The sequence below is a fragment of the Astyanax mexicanus genome, chromosome 23 (assembly GCF_023375975.1).
Source record: "Astyanax mexicanus isolate ESR-SI-001 chromosome 23, AstMex3_surface, whole genome shotgun sequence".
In the NCBI taxonomy this organism is placed as follows: Eukaryota; Metazoa; Chordata; class Actinopteri; order Characiformes; family Acestrorhamphidae; genus Astyanax; species Astyanax mexicanus.
In genome coordinates this window covers 1,080,865-1,100,776 of record NC_064430.1, presented here as the reverse complement: position 1 = coordinate 1,100,776, position 19,912 = coordinate 1,080,865, and the positions used below count along the sequence as shown (strand labels likewise).

The 19,912-nt window shown below is 41.7% G+C and overlaps 1 protein-coding gene across 1 annotated transcript in view; it reads left to right on the top strand.

Moving 5' to 3' along the window:
• b4galnt4b (beta-1,4-N-acetyl-galactosaminyl transferase 4b) overlaps positions 1-19,912 on the top strand; it is a 151,269-nt gene that overhangs the window by 19,993 nt on the left and 111,364 nt on the right. Inside the window, exon 3 of the mRNA XM_022665248.2 lies at positions 17,984-18,096. Coding sequence (XP_022520969.2) covers positions 17,984-18,096 — 113 coding nt within the window. The remainder of the gene's footprint in view (positions 1-17,983; positions 18,097-19,912) is intronic.

Genomic DNA, 19,912 nt, shown 5'->3' with positions numbered 1-19,912 from the left:
GAATTATCTGTATTAGCCTAAATTTAAATTAATTTACTGTACTTTTATCTTCCTTCTGAATAAATCAAACACATACTTATTGTGCAGGTAAATAAATACCTTCACACCTGAACGTTTAAACCCAGCCACACACACACACACACACACACAGACACAGACACACACGCACACACTCCGCCGCACGCTAGATAACAGAGCTGAAAGCTTCTGGCAGGAGCTTCTGTAGCTTCACCTTCACTCCACCCAGAACCCCACAGCGACCTTCACATCTGTTTACCTGCTGCAGCGGCATCACACTCTATACCACCGTCCCCCCGGGGCCCCCGAACCAGGCCAGGGGCCAGGAATCTTCCTCACACACACACACACACATACACACTCACACACACATCCATATCACATTCACTCAGATGTATCTGCTTCACTCCACCAGTCCTAACTCTTAATTTCCTCCGGATGCCAGGCCGTTCTGCCACGCTGCTGCCATACCCAGCGCCAGCCTTCACCCGCCTCCACCCGCCTCCACCCGCTTCACCCTCATATTCCACTAAGTTCTCCGTCTCTAAAGGAACCGGAGCGAAAATCTCCTCAGATTAAAGTCCTCCAGCTGAAGCTCCGCCGCCACCACCCAATACACCACCACCCCATACACCACCCCCCCATACACCACCCCCCCATACACCACCCCCCCACACACTACCACCCCACACACCACCCCCCCATACACCCCCCCCCATACACCACCACCCCACACACCACCACCCCACACACTACCACCCCCCATACACCACCCCCCCATACACCACCCCCCCATACACCACCCCCCCATACACCACCCCACACACCACCCCATACACCACCCCCCCATACACCACCCCCCCATACACCACCCCCCCACACACTACCACTCCCCCACACACCACCACCCCACACACCACCCCCCCATACACCACCCCCCCATACACCACCCCCCCACACACTACCACTCCCCCACACACCACCACCCCACACACCACCCCCCCATACACCACCCCCCCATACACCACCCCCCCACACACTACCACTCCCCCACACACCACCACCCCACACACCACCCCCCCATACACCACCCCCCCATACACCACCCCCCCATACACCACCACCCCACACACCACCACCCCACACACTACCACCCCCCATACACCACCCCCCCATACACCACCACCCCACACACCACCACCCCACACACTACCACCCCCCACACACCACCCCCCCATACACCACCACCCCACACACCACCACCCCACACACTACCACCCCCCATACACCACCCCCCCATACACCACCCCCCCATACACCACCCCACACACCACCCCATACACCACCCCCCCATACACCACCCCCCCACACACTACCACTCCCCCACACACCACCCCCCCATACACCACCCCCCCATACACCACCCCACACACCACCCCATACACCACCCCCCCATACACCACCCCCCCACACACTACCACTCCCCCACACACCACCACCCCACACACCACCCCCCCATACACCACCCCCCCATACACCACCCCCCCATACACCACCCCCCCACACACTACCACTCCCCCACACACCACCCCCCCATACACCACCCCCCCATACACCACCCCCCCATACACCACCCCCCCATACACCACCCCCCCACACACTACCACTCCCCCACACACCACCCCCCCATACACCACCCCACACACCACCCCATACACCACCCCCCCATACACCACCCCCCCACACACTACCACTCCCCCACACACCACCACCCCACACACCACCCCCCCATACACCACCCCACACACCACCCCATACACCACCCCCCCATACACCACCCCACACACCACCCCATACACCACCCCCCCATACACCACCCCCCCATACACCACCCCCCCACACACTACCACCCCCCCACACACTACCACCCCACACACTACCACCCCCCATACACCACCATAAATATTTATAAACCAATACATGCCTACCTTACATCTGTATATTTCTACAAATCTGAGGAATCGCTCCCATCTTCTCAGCGAGAGAGAGAGAGAGAGAGACAGAGAAAGAGTGAGAGAGAGAGATAGACAGACAGACAGACAGATAGTGGAAGATGAGAGTGACTGAAAAAGACAGGAGAGGAAGAGGAGAGAAAGTGTGAGCAGGAATAAGAGACAGTGATGGATGAGCAGATAGATAGATAGATAGATAGATAGATAGATAGATAGATAGATAGATAAACAAACAATATATCAACGGATGCATGGATAGATGGGTGGTTAGAAAGATGGATGCATGAATGGATGTATGGATGCATTATTTTAACTAATGGATGGTTGAATGGTTGGATGGATGAATGAATGGAATTGATGATTTGGATGGATGGATGGATGGATGGATGGATGGATGAAGTCGAGTTCCTAATGTTCGTCCTGTGATAATCCAGCTAGCTAGCTAGATAGATAGATAGATAGATAGATAGATAGATAGATAGATAGATAGATAGATAGATAAACAATGTATTGATGTTTTATCAAATTATGATAAGTATTCTTTATAATCTTACTGACAAGAAGCATACTGAGAGTGTAAGCATTACAGAGAGTATAAAAAGTACTGTTTCATTAGATTAAATACTGTGAAAAGGTCTTTAAAAATTGTGATATAAAGCTCTATCAGTGTGTGATTACAAACACCAAGCTCGGTGGTTTTTATACTGTTAATATTGACATCATGTTGACAGAAATTAAGAAATATATTGTGATATAGATTTTGATCATATTAGAAAGATAGATACTTAGTTTTGTTTATGTGAGTAGAGAGTAAAAATGAACTTAAACCTGCCGTTTGTTGGGTGTAGCTCTTCCTGCCGGCTCTCTCCCTCACTCCCTGCCCTCTACACAGCAGCTCTCTGATACACACTTCACTCAGCTCTAAATAACCTCTACCAACAAATCCCACACAAACACTGAAACCAAAAACACTAAAAAGCATCCGAACACCATCACACACACCTTCCACTCAACACTCAGCGCTGCCTCAACTGAACGCTGGGTAAACTGGCGCTGAGTGTACTGAGTGTCGCTCTGCCGGGCACAGAACAGCACCGTGCCAACCACAACCCCTCAACCAGTCTCCTCACAAATCCCCCAGAACCCACCAGCAGGAGATTCCTCCCCCCAGCCTGAGGAGATCCACTACAGTAAAGCAGAGAATCCACCAGTCTTTATATATTACCCTGAGATAAACACAGTCCTCTGAGTTTCAGCATGATGTGCTTTATAGGAGCATTTTTATTCTATATTTATTACTAGAATGATTCAGATGGATGGATGGATTATTTGATTCAGTGGATGGATGGATGGATGGATGGATGGATGGATGGATTATTTGAATGAATGGATGGATGATGAATGGATACATGGATAGATGGGTGGATAGACAGATGTATGCATGTTTGGATGGATGATTGATGGATGGATGGAAGGATGGATAGATTATTTAAGTCAATAGATGGATGGATGCATGAATGTATGGATGGATGGTTGGATAGATAGATGGATGCATGTATGGATGGATGGATGGATAGTTGGATGGATGGATGAATGGATGAATGGATGGATGGATTATTTGAATCAATGGATGGTTGGGAGAGACACATTCCTCTGGATTTTAGCATAATTAGTTTTTATATGATCATTTTTATTCTATATTTATTACTAGAATGATTCAGATGAATGGATGGAGGATTTGAATGGATTGATGGATAGATGGGTGGATAGACAGATGGGTGCATGGTTGGATGAACAGATGCCTGGATGGATTATTTGAATCAATTGTTGTTTGGGAGAGACACATTCCTCTGGATTTTTATTCAATATTCAGTTTTTATTCAGTATTCATTACTAGAATGCTTCAGATGGATGGATGGATGATTTGAATCGATGAATGTATGAATGTATGCATGGATGTATAGATCGATGGACTGATGGATGCATGGATGGATAGATGGGTGGATAGACAGATGAATGCATGGTTGGCTGAATGGATGGATGCATTGATGCATAGATGGATGGATGCCCCTTACTCCATTTTACTCTACCTTATTCTGCCTCAATCTTCTCCACTCTATCTTACTCTACCTCCCTCTACCTTACTCTGTCTTACTCTATCTTACTCTGCCTCACTCTACTTTACCTCAGTCTATCCTACTCTACCTCGCTCTACCTCCAGCTTTTGTTAGGTCATGTGAGTCAGTGTTATTGCAGCATATTCAGTGTGTTTATCAGTATGTAAAACTTGTATCGCAATAATGATAAAATTAGTTTTATCTTACAGCCTTTTCTCCTTCAGTTTCTTTGTGACTCTGAAGTAAAACTCTAAAGGCAGAAACACTACCTCACACTCCAGGTCTGCCTCAGTCGTGTTTATAGCAGATTTTTATATTTGGTTATTTTTGGGTTAAAGAGAAAACTGAGGAAAGTTCAGACGTTGAGCCAGCGTTCCCCCGCCTCGCCTCGCCTTGCCTCGCTCCTATAGAGTGTATATGATTAGAGTCAGAGAGACGCTGAGGCGAGGAGATGTTGATGGAGGGAGTATTAGTCTCTGGGATCTGATGGCGTGATCTCGATGCTCTGTCTGCTGTTTGAACGATCTCTGCACAGACAGCCGCAGTCAAAACATGTCAGCGCCAATCTGTTCCTCATCCCTGCGGGTCTCCCCTCACCCGCCCATCATACCTGCCTCTGTTCTCACCTCTAAACCCTCCCCGCATGAGCTCCTCACTTCAGTGACGCTGCCTTAAGCATCTGCAGACCTGCAACCAAATCCAGCAGCTTCAGAGCAGCTCCAGAGTTATCTGATACTTTCATCCAGACCAAAATAATTCAGCGTATTTTTATCAGTGTATTTTCTGCTGTTTGTTCCAAAATATTCTTTGATTTTACCAAATTAAAAACCTCTGGAATATAATCAAGAGGAAGATGCATGATCACAAACCATCAAACTAAACTAAACTGAACTGCTTGAATTTTTACACCAGGAGTAAAGCAGCATAAAGTTATCCAAAAGCAGTGTGTAAGACTGGTGGAGGAGAACATGATGCCAAGATGCATGAAAACCGTGATTTAAAAAAAAAAAAAAAATTGATTTCTGAACTCTTAAAACTTGAACAGCAGGATTAGGCAGCAGACTTCTTCTGAGGGATGGATCTGTACCTACTGTCTGTGGTCAGCAGATGTAGTAAGAACTTTCTGTTTTCTGAATCAGTTTCTCTGATTTTACTATTTATAGGTTTATGTTTGAGTAAAATGAACATTGTTGTTTTATTCTATAAACTACAGACAACATTTCTCCCAAATTACAAATAAAAATATTCTCATTTAGAGCATTTATTTACAGAAAATGAGAAATGACTGAAATGACAAAAAAGATGCAGAGCTTTCAGACCTCAAATAATGCAAATAAAACAAGTTCATATTCATAAAGTTTTAAGAGTTCAGAAATAATCAATATTTGGTGGAATAACCCTGGTTTTAATCACAGTTTTTTTTCATGCATCTCGGCATCATGTTCTCCTCCACCAGTCTTACACACTGCTTTTGGATAACTTTATGCTGCTTTACTCCTCTGTCTTCTTTGAGTTCTTCTCAACTGAAGGGTATTTAAAGAGTTTATGCTGCTTTTATTGGAGTAGAACTGTCTCTACAGTCGAAGGAGTAGTTTAGTAGAGTTTCACTGCTTCACAGGTTCATGCATCTTCTCCGTGACATTTTACTAAAGTTTACTAAAGTTTACTAAAGCTTACTGCCATCTGTTTTAAAGCTTAAGCTATCCAACTTCATGTTTAAGCAGAAAAACAGCTATTTTAAATTAATATTTTAACATTTTTGTGCTTCGTGACATAATTAATATATACATCCTTCATGTTCCTGTTGCCTCAGAAGCGTGTCTCTATGATGCATTAATAAAGAACATGGTTTTTAGAGTTTTGCTGAAGTAAAGAAAGTGATTTATTCATCAAACTCTGGTCTCGCTCCAGCAGACTGAGCTCTCGACTCCTCCGCCGCTCTCGCTCTAAACCCCTATTATTCCCCGAGACGTCAGGGGTAAACGTCAGGAGCCTCGCCCAAACTCTCGCCGTGCACTCAAACAAAAATCTAATTACCCTCCACTCTTCCAATTACCAGCAGACGATAATGAGACGTACGGCGTGGAGCTCGGCACACACAGCTGTTTACTTGCATGAGGAGCCCTGAATCCGGGCCAGATTACACCGTCCAATTGAATTAATTTCCTGAGCATTGCCGGCCTCGTTGTGGAGAGCTGTAATCAGACACAGCGAGATTACTGTTAGATAATGTAAATACAGGAGACTGACAGTGATGCCTCCTCTGTAAATACTACATTATTTACCTTCTGTTTGCTTACATGTGTAATCCAAGACTAAGAATCCTAGTTTACACCTCGCCACCAGTCTATTTTTACACATTCTACCTGCATCATTTAAACAGCAGCAGATCTTCTGAATATATCTACTCTGATGGGCGTGGTGTTCTGGAAATGAGGTGTGTTCAGGTACATTTCTGGAGTTTTATCTTGTTTATCTTGGTAACAGAAAACACAGGAGCTCCACTGACTGAATACAACCTAGACAGACGCCAACAGTCAGACGTTCATCGCTATCTCGGTAACACAGGCGCCGTGCCGAGCCGAGCGTACACCCCCACTTATTACACACACATGAACACACAGCAGCACAAACCCAACTTTTACATCAACAATAAACAGAATAGTAAATAAAATAACATTGCTGTTCCCGTAAATGAGCTGCTGGAGCTCCTTCACAGCGTCAACCAGCAGCTCAGTTTCCTCTGCTGAGAAGAGTTTGTTGAACACGTCCAGGTAGCTGCACCGTTAAAATAGCAATCCACCAAATCTGTCAGAGCTCAGCTGATCTACTCTTAAAGAGAATGATGAGCAAGAGACATGTTGATTGGAAAGAAAAAGCAAGAGCTTCACAGATAAGAGCAACTAAATGCTTTACAGAGTTGGTTTTTGGTTCATTTACAATGTAGAAGATATATAAGATAGTAATAAAAACACTGAATTGAAAGGTGTGTCCAAACTTTTGAATGGTAAACTATTTTGTGTAGGCTTTGGATAGATTTTTGACTCAAGAAATGCACTTAGAAATGATCCACAATTGCAAATTCATATTAGTGCTAATTATGCTATTGCAATTATATAATTAACCAATTATAATTACTCTAATTAGGCTGTGATGAAGCATGATCCTAATTATGAAAATGATAAATGTTTGAGGACCCCCATTTTATTCAGCTTCTTTAAGTTCTAGCGATTACTGAGGCAGATCTAGTCGCTGTAGAGAGATACTGACAGTAGAATTGTCAAATAAAGTTTATCTGAGTGTAAAGAGTGTACGGAGTGATGGAGCACACAGGGTTAAAGAGTTTTCAGAGCTGTGGAAGGTGGAGATGAATTTTCTCCGTCAGGGTTCGCTCTCCACCGGCAGCACAGATGTGGTCAGCTGCAGGACAGAGGGAGGACATATGGCCGGAGTGACTGACCCGCTGAGTGAGAACTCCACAGTGCATGAGAGCATCTTCAAAACAGAATATCTAAAAGAAATAATCCTTAATCTAATCAACATGTGTAAAATGTGCTGTGAATTCTAATATTCTAATATTATTTAGCTTGGTTCTCTGTGTTTCTTATAATTTCGTTTCTAATTTTTCCCATTTTCCCTCAATTTACATGGCCAATTACCCAACCCACTCATCAGGACTCCCCCTATCACTAGTGATGCCCCCCAACACACCAGGAAGGTTAAGAAGACTAGCACACGCCTCCTCCGATACATGTGAAGTCAGACTCCGCCTCTTTTTGAACTTCTGCTGATGCATCACAGCGCTAACGCTCGGAAGAAAAGCGCAGCGACTCGGTTCTGATACATCAGCTCACAGATGCTCACTGCTGCGGACATCACCCTAGGAGTGATGTGGGGAAAGAGAGAGTGCCATCTACTGTCTGTACCCACCCAGAGGGATTGATGGTAAAGCTGCATGAACAGGGGGTTCAAACCTGCGTCCTCCTGCTCATAGTGGCAGCGCTTTAGACCGCTGGACCACTCTGTCCCCCCGTTTCTCTGTGTTTTACTTATTAAAATCCTAATAAAACATGTTCAGAGACATGTCTCTCCCAACCATCACTGATCATCAGTAACTTTTACATTTCATTTAAAGGAAATCAAGGGATCAGGGTCTAGAGGAAGTTTCCACCAATCAGTGATGGTTTGGAGAGTCATGTCTGTCATCTGCTGGTGTTGATCCACTGTGTTTTATTATCTAAAGTCTAAAGTCAGTGCAGTTTTGTTTTCCCACAAAATCTTACAGCACTTCATATCTTACAGCTTCCCTCTGCTGAAAACTGATGATTTTATGGAGATGTGGATTTAATTTTCCAGTAGGACTTGGCACACTGCCCACATTGTATACCAAAAGTGCCAATTGTTTTCATATAATATTCAAATTTTTTGAGATACTGATTTATAAGAAAAAAAAAATGAAACCACTTAAAAATTATGAGTTTCTTTAATTTTACCAAATAAAAAAACTCAAACCAAACTGAACTGCTTGAATTTTTGCACCAGGAGTAAAGCAGCATAAAGTTATCCAAAAGCAGTGTGTAAGACTGGTGGAGGAGAACATGATGCCAAGATGCATGAAAAAAAACTGTGATTAAAAACCACCAGGGTTATTCCACCAAATATTGATTATTTCTGAACTCTTAAAACTTTATGAATATGAACTTGTTTTCTTTGCATTTTTTGAGGTCTGAAAGTTCTGCATCTTTTTTGTTATTTCAGTAATTTCTCATTTTCTGTAAATAAATGCTCTAAATGAGAATATTTTTATTTGTAATTTGGGAGAAATGTTGTCTGTAGTTTATAGAATAAAACAACAATGTTCATTTTACTCAAATATAAACCTATAAATAGTAAAATCAGAGAAACTGATTCAGAAACTGAAGTGATCTCTTATTTTTTCAGAGCTGTATATATAAAATGTCAATTCAAACCTCAGTCCTTGAAAGGTTGAAAGGTTAGTTTGTACTCAAGGTCAAAATTCAGAATCTACGAAAACCATCAACTCCTCAGTGTGAGAAACTGTGGTGATATGTTAACTCGTACGACAGATCAAGCCATCCGTCTCACACCGACCATCTGTCCTCGTGAGCGGGCCGTCAGCGGCGGCTCTGCACTGCATTTTAATGCTCCTCCGCCGAGCCCAGCGCCGCGGTCAGGGTCAGCCCAGAGGCCACGCCCTCATACAGGAAGTGGATGAAGGTGATATATGTCCAGGTCTTCCTCTCAGAGCTCCACACCTCCGTTACGTTTCCTATTCTGTTAGATGCTCTCGTCTCCGGCTCCCACACGGCTCAGGATGATCTATCTTATCTTCAAGCTTTTGAGCTGTTCTTTAGCTTTGTTCTATTGGTAGAAGAAGAACTGAGATCATGTCAAGCTTCCAATGTCAAAGTGCAATACATATACAGCAGTGCTGCTGGAGTTTTTAAACACCTCACTCCACCAACAGCATCATTTACCCACTGATGCAGGACTAAACAATGACCAACACACACTAAGTGCTCTATTTTAGTGTTGTTTAGATGAGCTGCCAAGTACACAGCTGATTTACTGATTTAAGGCGTGCCACTTTGTCTTTGCTATTGTAACAACGGGAAAAGTACACAATCATGGGTTTGTTTAATCATGTTTTGGGCGTAACATGAAATAATAAACCAATCAGAGTGTCTCTTGCTCATCATTCTCTTTAAGAGTAGATCAGGTGAGCTCTGTCTTTGGTGGATTGCTATTGTAACGGTGCAGCTACCTGGACGTGTTCAACAAACTCTTCTCAGCAGAGGAAACTGAGCTGCTGGTTGACGCTGTGAAGGAGCTCCAGCAGCTCATTTACGGGAACAGCAATGTTATTTTATTTACTATTCTGTTTATTGTTGATGTAAAAGTTGGGTTTGTGCTGCTGTGTGTTCATGTGTGTGTAATAAGTGGGGGCGTACGCTCGGCTCGGCACAGCGCCTGTGTTACCGAGATAGCGATGAACGTCTGACTGTTGGCGTCTGTCTAGGTTGTATTCAGTCAGTGGAGCTCCTGTGTTTTCTGTTACCAAGATAAACAAGATAAAACTCCAAAAATGTACCTGAACACACCTCATTTCCAGAACACCACGCCCATCAGTGTAGATATATTCAGAAGCTCTGCTGCTGTTTAAACCAGGCAGGAGAATGGTTTATTTATTATACTTATATTATACATTAATTATTATAGACCGTGTATATTAACAGTGTGTTCAGTGCAGGTAATAAATAAGCATGATCTCAGTGTAGAGCACAGAGAGAGCTCTGTAAAGCGGATTCTGAAAAGCATCTGTATCTTCTGCTACAAATAGCTGGTAATTGTGAGGCGTGGTGTAATTTTCTGTGCGAGGAGAACAGGGTGAATTGTCTCTGTCCTGGAAGGTCAAACGCTGGAACTGCAGACAGCCTCTCATTAACCTGCTCGTCAGATCGCTGCTCTTTTCATTACTGACAATACGGCAGCATGGGGTGACAGCGGCAGTCTGGAGGAGAGTGGAAGCTGCCTGTGGCACATGTAGAGCTTTTCTCTGCTCAGAATGAAATATACTCTCAATATACTCTCACAGAAAAACACTTTCCATCTAATCTACCAGTTCAGCATGGATGGAACTGCTTTTATAAAAGCTGGAGACACGTGTGAGCAACATTCCATTGATTTAGCAGAAGCAGATTTGAAAATAATCTATAAAAGTAAAAATAAATAAGCATACAGTTGCAAGAAAAAGTACACTGTAAAAAAAAATCATTGGCTCAACTTAACTCAGTCAAGTCATCTTTTTGCTTTGACTCATTTAAGTTATAAATACATCAAATTGTAAGTTTATTCAACTTATCTGAGTTTTGTTCCCACAACAATAGTTTCATGAACTCAACAGTTTTTTGTCAAGTTCTGTGAGCTTAAATAATTATATATATATTGATATTCTCAACATGTTTAGCATATTTCTATTAAATTGCTAATACAGACAACATAATACTGGGGCAGTCTAAGAGTAAGCTCTGTAAAAAAATAAATTCTGTAGTTCCAAACCAACACTGTGATCACTAGTAACACAGAATAAAGGTAACTTGCTCTTATAGCCTACAACACAGAGACCTGGCAACCAACACATATATTATAATACTGCACGCCCAGGATAGGGTAGCTTTGGGTAACAGGCAACACAAAAATGCTAAGTAGGGGAGAGGCCACACCCAGTATGCAAATATATGGTGCCAGGAGCCTTATGGGAAAGCTGTATAAACCAACATTTGGAAAGTGAAATCACATTTTTTTCATTGTCTCAATAAACATTTTTAAGTTTTCAGGTTGAAGTTCTCTGAACTCATTTTATTGAGTTTTACTGGCCAGTAGGTTCACGCATCTTAATAATATTAGTTCTCCTGACAAAAACACAGAATTACTTTTTAGAATGTAAGTGAACCCTTTGGGATTATACTTGGATTTCTGCATAAATTGATCATTAAATGTGTTCTGATCTTCATCTACGTCACAACAAAAGACAAACACAGACTGCTTAAACTAAAACCACACAAAAAATATATGTTTGCATGTTTTTATTGAACACAACATGTTAACATTCACAGTGCAGTAAAATGAAGTTAAATTAAGGTTTATAAGCCAGGGTGTTTTAGAGGAATGGGACTGTTGTATAGTTTGATTAAACGCGAGAAATTTTCTGGAAGAATTCAGAGACTCTGGATTAATTGCAGCAGCTGGAAGTTGGTTTGTATTCAGAGATGCACTTGTTCCATTCAGGAAATGTCAGAGCTACAGTATATATCACCACACTGCAGCCAGCTCTAAACATATGAAGCTTAAATATAAATCAAGTGAGGGAGTCTAGGTGTGTGGCTTATTTACTCTGTGGAATGCTGCTGTTTTGGGGTTTATTTATAGGTACGTATAAGTTTTAGTAAACAAACATTGTTGTTTTATTCTATAAACTACAGACAACATTTCTCCCAAACTCTACCAAATAAAAATATTCTCATTTAGAGCATTTATTTACAGAAAATGAGAAATGCCTGAAATAACAAAAAAAAGATGCAGAGCTTTCAGACCTCAAATAATGCAAAGAAAACAAGTTCATATTCATAAAGTTTTAAGAGTTCAGAAATAATCAATATTTGGTGGAATAACCCTGGTTGGTTTTTAATCAAAGTTTTTTCATGCATCTTGGCATCTTGTTCTCCTCCACCAGTCTTACACACTGCTTTTGGATAACTTTATGCTGCTTCACTCCTGGTGCAAAAAAAAGCAGTTCAGTTTGGTGGTTTCTTTGTCTTGATTATAATATAATCTAAGACAGTTTTGTAAAGGGTTAGGGGTTAGTCACATGCATATTTCACTAATTCAGTCCAGTTCTGTACAACAATTTTATAAAGTGTGACCCAATTACAGCTAAAGTGCATCATGTGATGGTATTGATTGGTAATAAATAGAAGTGTGTAGAGTGTTATTGGAGGAACCTGACGGAGACGCCGCTCTGAGAGCCGGTATTGACTGGAGTAAAATGGGCTTCATTAACTGCAGAGAGCAGTAATTTGAGATGGCAGGACTTGTGACGGGACCCCGAGCCTGATCCTAACGCTCTGTGTTTATCAGTGAGGAGCTTTATTGATGGAGCAGTTAGGAATAATTGTGTTGTCAGTCCTGCTGCGTAGTTCACCAGATCTTCAGGAGGAAGCGTACAGTTTCTCTGCAGGACTGAAAAAATGAAGAAACTTGTTCTGACCAGCTTTGAACAAAAATGCAGCACTTTTCAACAATTTTAGTGATCTGTAGGCGAACGTCAACCGTTCTGCTTTGTGAAACTTGGTTTAGGGGCATGTCAGTGTGTCTTTGCTATCATAACGATGAGAAAAGTACACCTTGCCCTGCTTAAAATGTGAAAAAGTCATTAAAAAAAGTACCAATTCTCTTAATTGATAAAAGGTGTGGTTAATTTTGGACGTAACATGAAATAAACCAAATAAACCATTTAGAGTGTCTCTTGCTCATCATTCTCTTTAAGAATAGATCAGGTGAGCTCTGTCTTTGGTGGATTGCTATTGTAACGGTGCAGCTACCTGGACGTGTTCAACAAACGCTTCTCAGCAGAGGAAACTGAGCTGCTGGTTGACGCTGTTCATTTTGTTTTGTATTTTTGAAATTATTACAGTCATTTTCAGTATAATTTAATTTGTCATTTTAACATGAAACCCTAAACCATATTCTTTTCATTAATTGTACAAAATGTGTTCGTTTAAAGTAATGAAACAAACATTTCCTAACCTTTAAAAAAAGTTTTTATTGTGGTCATTTCTGCCTCTGCATTGACTATGCTTTAGACTATGCTTTAGATATTGGATGATGCAAATATTCAAATCAGTCAATCAGTAATACCACCCTCTCGGTGATGTCCAACCATCTGCATTTCACTGCCATCAGAGACACACTGCTCAGCCCAATCAGCTCTCCCTTCTGCCCCGCCCCTAAACCCATACATCACCCAGTGCCCCTCCCAAATTACCCCTCCCATTTTTAGTTCATTCTTTTGGGGGAGGGATTTTGCAAATTTAAGCTAAGGGTGGAGTCAGCTAAAATCAGGGGATGTATTTTCTTTTTACATTTAAATATTTACTATTCCCTCCATGCATGTTCATCCACATGCCCCAGTCTGTGTTCATTTGTAGCTCCGCCCCCTTGTTAACCGCTCTCAGGTGTTTCACGTTTCCTGTTTTGGTTATTTATAGTCCGTGTGTTTCCGTTCTCCTTGTCGGTTCTTGTGTGTGTTATACGTCAGTCAGGTTGCTGTTCATTTGTTTTCTGTTTTGTTAGTTTATTCAGTGTTTATTCTAGTAGTTCTGTCTGTTCTTGTATGTTGTTTTGTTGTTTTGAGTTTAGTTTTGGTTTGTTTGTTTTCTTGTAAATAAATTCCCTGGGTTTATGTCTGCCTCACGTCCTGTTTGCTGGAATCCCTGACAACTATTAAAGTCTTAAATCTAAATAAGAACGTTTTTCCTAAATTTGCTTGGATGGACTGCATCTAAAACAAATAAACAGGATGATAAATGAAATATAAAAGCGTGTGGGCTTCAGGATGAGTGTGGATACTGTCGGTTGGTGTGTCGGGGAGGAGATAAGGCTGAAGCTGAGGTTCTGGTGGGCTGGCGGTTCTGATCCGGTCTGACATTTCCCCGTCTGCTCCGGTCTGAACCCTGGCCGGGTCTTTACCGGTACCGGCGGCGGGCGGGTTCAGAGCGGGAGGAGTTCTGGGAGGGAGAGTCATTTATCCTTTATCCACCTGGCAGCCGGTAATCCTGCGAGTGCCAGATGTAATGGGACGGGCTCTCTGCTCCCTGTAAGATAAAGTGCCCACCTCTTCCTCCTCCCGGTTCTGAAGCTACTTTGATGTACTCAGACTCGCCGTCCCGTCACTTCTGCACCTCCCAGCATCCTCCCTGCTCTCATCCTCTCTCTCACCCGACCTTTACACCGTCCTCTGATCCACCTGTCTCACTCTGCTTATCTCTTACACTGTCTGTCTGTCTGTCTCTCTCTCAGTCTGTATTTCTTTTTATCTGTGTCTCATAATGTACAGAAAGGTTTATAATTCAATATACCTGTTTTTATATTATATAAATATAAAAATAAATCTATATTCTACACAAAACATCTTCATTATGTCTCAAATAAAGATAAAGAGATCTCACCAGCTCTATTCCAGCCAGTTTCAGTCCCTTTTTATAATGAGCCGTTTAAGAGCTCTGTCATTTTTATGCAAATAAGCTGTTGCTGGCCACGCCCCGTGTGTAATCGTGAACATTTACCACACTTTGTTAAGAGTTAGCTTGTTTAACTAAATGACAAAACAATAACAAGGGGCTAGTTTATAGTTTATTAATTGCAGTAGAAGCACAAAACTCATTGTTTTTATTATTTAATCTGCTGACTCGCCATAGACAGTAGCTATAGATCCCTCCCTCAGACAAAGTCTGCTGGCTAATTCTCAACCAGCATCCTTCAATGCAAATGGCGTTTCTTCAGCTGATTTAGTGGGTGGGGCTCTGGTGGGGGTTGACGAGTGAGGGGTGGAGCTAGGGTGATTCAATGCATGTTTTCTTATTGTGACATCACAATAAGGGAGGAGCCATCCAATCGGCTTACAGAAGTAAATGATTCTTGTCATCAAAATCTTTCAGCTGATTCACAGGAAAAAGATTGATGGATTTTTTTGGTGCTTGGAGTTTTAATAGGGGCAGTCGAAACCTCACTCTCTACCTCACTCTTCCTCATTCTACCTCACTCTTTACCTCACTTTACCTCACTCTCTACCTCACTCTTCCTCATTCTACCTCACTCTTTACCTCACTTTACCTCACTCTCTACCTCACTTTATCTCACTATACTCTCTCTACCTCACTCTACTCTATCTCTCTACCTCACTCTCTACCTCACTCTACCTCACTTTATCTCACTATACTTTCTCTCTACCTCACTCTACCTCACTCTACCTCACTCTCTACCTCACTCTACCTCTCTCTACCTCACTCTACCTCACTCTCTACCTCACTCTACCTCACTCTCTACCTCTGTCTACCTCATTCTACTCTCACTCTACCCCACTCTCTACCTTACTCTACCTCTCTCTACCTTACTCTACCTCACTCTACCTCACTCTCTACCTCACTCTACCTCACTCTCTACCTCTGTCTACCTCATTCTACTCTCACTCTACCCCACTCTCTACCTTACTCTACCTCTCTCTACCTTACTCTACCTCACTCTGTACCTCACTCTACTCTCTCTTTACCTCACTCTACCTCACTCTACCTCTCTCTACCCACACTACCTCGTATGCATTATGCTAGATTACTCTGTTTGGGGTTTAAATCTCTCTCTCTGTTTACCTGCAGGTTTAGGTGTGATAAATCTTGACTGTAGCCCCTCCCCCTCCTCCTTCACTCATAACACTGAGCTCGGTGTGTGTCCTCCCCCCAGATGCTTATCATCTCTCAGTCTGCCGACACTCGAATGCAAACACAGAGCGAACAGATTAGTCAAACTGGAGGGACTGCAGCTCCACCAATTCTCTCTCTCTCTCCATACCTCTCTCTCTTTTCTACTTTCACTCCTTCCTCCTGCCTGGTTTAAACAGCAGCAGAGCTTCTGAATATATCTACACTGATGGGCGTGGTGTTCTGGAAATGAGGTGTGTTCAGGTACATTTCTGGAGTTTTGCTTGTTTATCTTGGTAACAGAAAACACAGGAGCTCCACTCACTGAATACAACCTAGACAGACGCCAACAGTCAGACGTTCATCACTATCTCGGTAACACAGGCGCTGTGCCGAGCCGAGCGTACACCCCCACTTATTACACACACATGAACACACAGCAGCACAAACCCAACTTTTACATCAACAATAAACAGAATAGTAAATAAAATAACATTGCTGTTCCCGTAAATGAGCTGCTGGAGCTCCTTCACAGCGTCAACCAGCAGCTCAGTTTCCTCTGCTGAGAAGAGTTTGTTGAACACGTCCAGGTAGCTGCACTGTTAAAATAGCAATCCACCAAAGTCAGAGCTCACCTGATCTACTCTTAAAGGGAATGATGAGCAAGAGACACTCTGATTGGTTTATTTCACATTACGCCCAAAATTAACCACACCCATGACTATTTAGGAGAATTAGTATATGCCTTTTGCGTTAGGTTTCGAGATGTGCAAAGATGTACTTTTCCCATCTTTACAATAGCAAAGACACCTTAACAATCGCTAAAATAGGGGCCAATGTTTCTCTCTCTTTATCTGTCTCTGTGAATTTTGCTTTAAAATTATATTAAAGTAATGAATTTCTCTGTAAATGGCGCTGTGGGGTAGAATGAGCTTCAATTGGTTATGGTGAATTATAGTGAGCTATAGTGAGGTATAGAGTGATTTTTCTTCTCTATAACTCTGTAGCTCTATATCTGTAATAGTGGGCTGTGAATTTTCTTCTTCTTCTAAGGTGAGGTTTTATATCTCTATGGCTTTCTGGTCTGAAGAAAAGCTTATTGGAATGAGTTTCCTGCTAACGCTAACATACATCATTCACCAACACAACGCCGCCTGAATTAAATTATACTGTAGAACCTGAAATACAGCATATTACTGTGGTAGATCTGCTAATAATCATGGCTGAAATACAGTGGCGGGTGAACTCTACAGGTAACATCTTTATTTCTATCCTCATCCTGTGTCTCTTTAGTTCTTTTTTCCTCTTTTGATTCAATGTTCTTCTGCCCTCTCTTTTCCTGTCTTGTGTTTCCAGCCATGTGCTCTTTAAGCATGTGTCCTTGTTTTGTTATTGTCCTTTCTCTGCCCTAGCCATTAGTGTTGTCACCTTGTGTCTTTTGTGTTTGTAACTCCGCCTCCTCGTTTCCTGACCCAGGTGTTCCTCACCCTCCTTGTGTTCTTTATATAAGCCCCTTTATTTTAGTGTTTCCTTGTGTTTCTTTGTAAAGTAGGTTTCTTGTTTTCTAAGTTTGATGAACGTCTGACTGTTGGCGTCTGTCTAGGTTGTATTCAGTCAGTGGAGCTCCTGTGTTTTCTGTTACCAAGATAAACAAGATAAAACTCCAGAAATGTACCTGAACACACCTCATTTCCAGAACACCACGCCCATCAGTGTAGATATATTCAGAAGCTCTGCTGCTGTTTAAACCAGGCAGGAGGAAGGAGTGAAAATACACTGTTGGTGGGGTGTTATTTATTTATTTATTTATTAATGATATATATTGTGATATATATTTCTGCAGATATGGAGAAGCAGACAGAAGGTTTGGGTTCGGGCCACAAAAAGCTCCCCAACTCCTCCCCAAACCACCCAGACCGGGAGGAGTCCAGTGACAGCGGAGAGGAGGTGCAGGGGGTGAGTTACACCAGCTGTCCACTTTAACTGAAACACCTTCAGTACCTTCACTGTGGATTATGCCACTGGTCTTTGTGTGGTCATGCAGGTCATATAATCGGATTATATACATATATATATATATATCACTATAAAATATTAAATTGTTGTCTGTGGCATCACTAAACTGAGTTTAGATTAACCTAATTTTTATTTTAAGACCTATTATTGGCGTTTTAATAATTATAATGCTTCAGTAACCATTAATTATTCAGGAACCACAGTAAATTATTCAATAAATAGTAATTGTTCAGTAACTGTAATTAATTATATTGTATATTACTATGAATTAGGTAAAGATTAGGTATCTACCATGAATGTTAGTACTGATTAAGTACTGATTATTCAATATCAAATTAATTAAATTCAAATGATTCACAATCTACTATGAATTCTTCCATATCTACTATGAACAATTCTGTATCTACTATAGATGATTCAGTATCTAATATGAGTGATTCTGTATTTACCATAAATGTTAGTATTAATTAAGAGATATTGAATATCTATTATAAGTAATTTAGTATCTGCTTTAGTATAAATGATTCAGTGTCTACCAAAGTATTATTTAGTACCACCTTTAAAGACATTTATTATGTTCTATAAATGATTCAGTATCTAATATGAATAAGTTAGAACTGATTATAAGTTATTTAATATCTTATATGAATGATTCATAATCTACATTGAATGATTCAGTATCTATGATAAAATCAGTGTCTGCTATGAATTAGTTCTAACAGATTATGAGTTAATTAATATATACTATGATCAACTAGGGCTCTTTAGTGCATTACATTAATTACTAGGAACATACTATACAGCAGGGGTGTCCAAACTTTTTTTGTTGGGGGCCAGAAGGAGAAATATATTTGAAGTCACGGGCCACAGACTCTGTAATAAAACAAATAATGAAATATACCACTTTAAATAATACATTTTTCCTCATTATTTCATTTACACACCATTTTACTTGACTTACTATCTTTATCTTTGACAGTGTTGTGTAAACTAAGATTTTTCAAATTGATGTTTAATTTCATGATGTCTCTTAATATTAAACTCCTTAATTACGGCAACTTTTAGACTCTTTGGCCCGTTTTTCTGCGCTAGAAATGCGCACCCTCTCCGCTTTTAGACTCTTTGGCCCGTTTTTCTGCGCTAGAAATGCGCACTCTCTCCGCTTTTAGACTCTTTTGCCCATTTTTCTGCGCTAGAAATGCTCACTCTCTCCGCTTTTAGACTCTTTGGCCCGTTTTTCTGCGCTAGAAATGCGCACCCTCTCTCCGCTTTTAGACTCTTTGGCCCGTTTTTCTGCGCTAGAAATGCGCACTCTCTCCGCTTTTAGACTCTTTTGCCCGTTTTTCTGTGCTAGAAATGCTCACTCTCTCCGCTTTTACACTCTTTGGCCCGTTTTTCTGCGCTAGAAATGCGCACTCTCTCCGCTTTTAGACTCTTTGTCCCGTTTTTCTGCGCTAGAAATGCGCACTCTCTCCGCTTTTAGACTCTTTGTCCCGTTTTTCTGCGCTAGAAATGCGCACTCTCTCTGCTTTTAGACTCTTTGGCCCATTTCTGACACCTAGCATTCAAACTTTGAATCTCACATTATAAAAACCTGCTTAACAGCGGACCAACTTTCATTCTATTTCTAAAATACCTCGCGGGCCGCTCCAAAACAGGAAACGGGCCGCAAATGGCCAGCTGTGTGGACTCTCATTGTCTCCTCAGTGCTAATGCTGCTCTCGGCAGGGGTCCAGCCCTGTAATAGACTTTATAG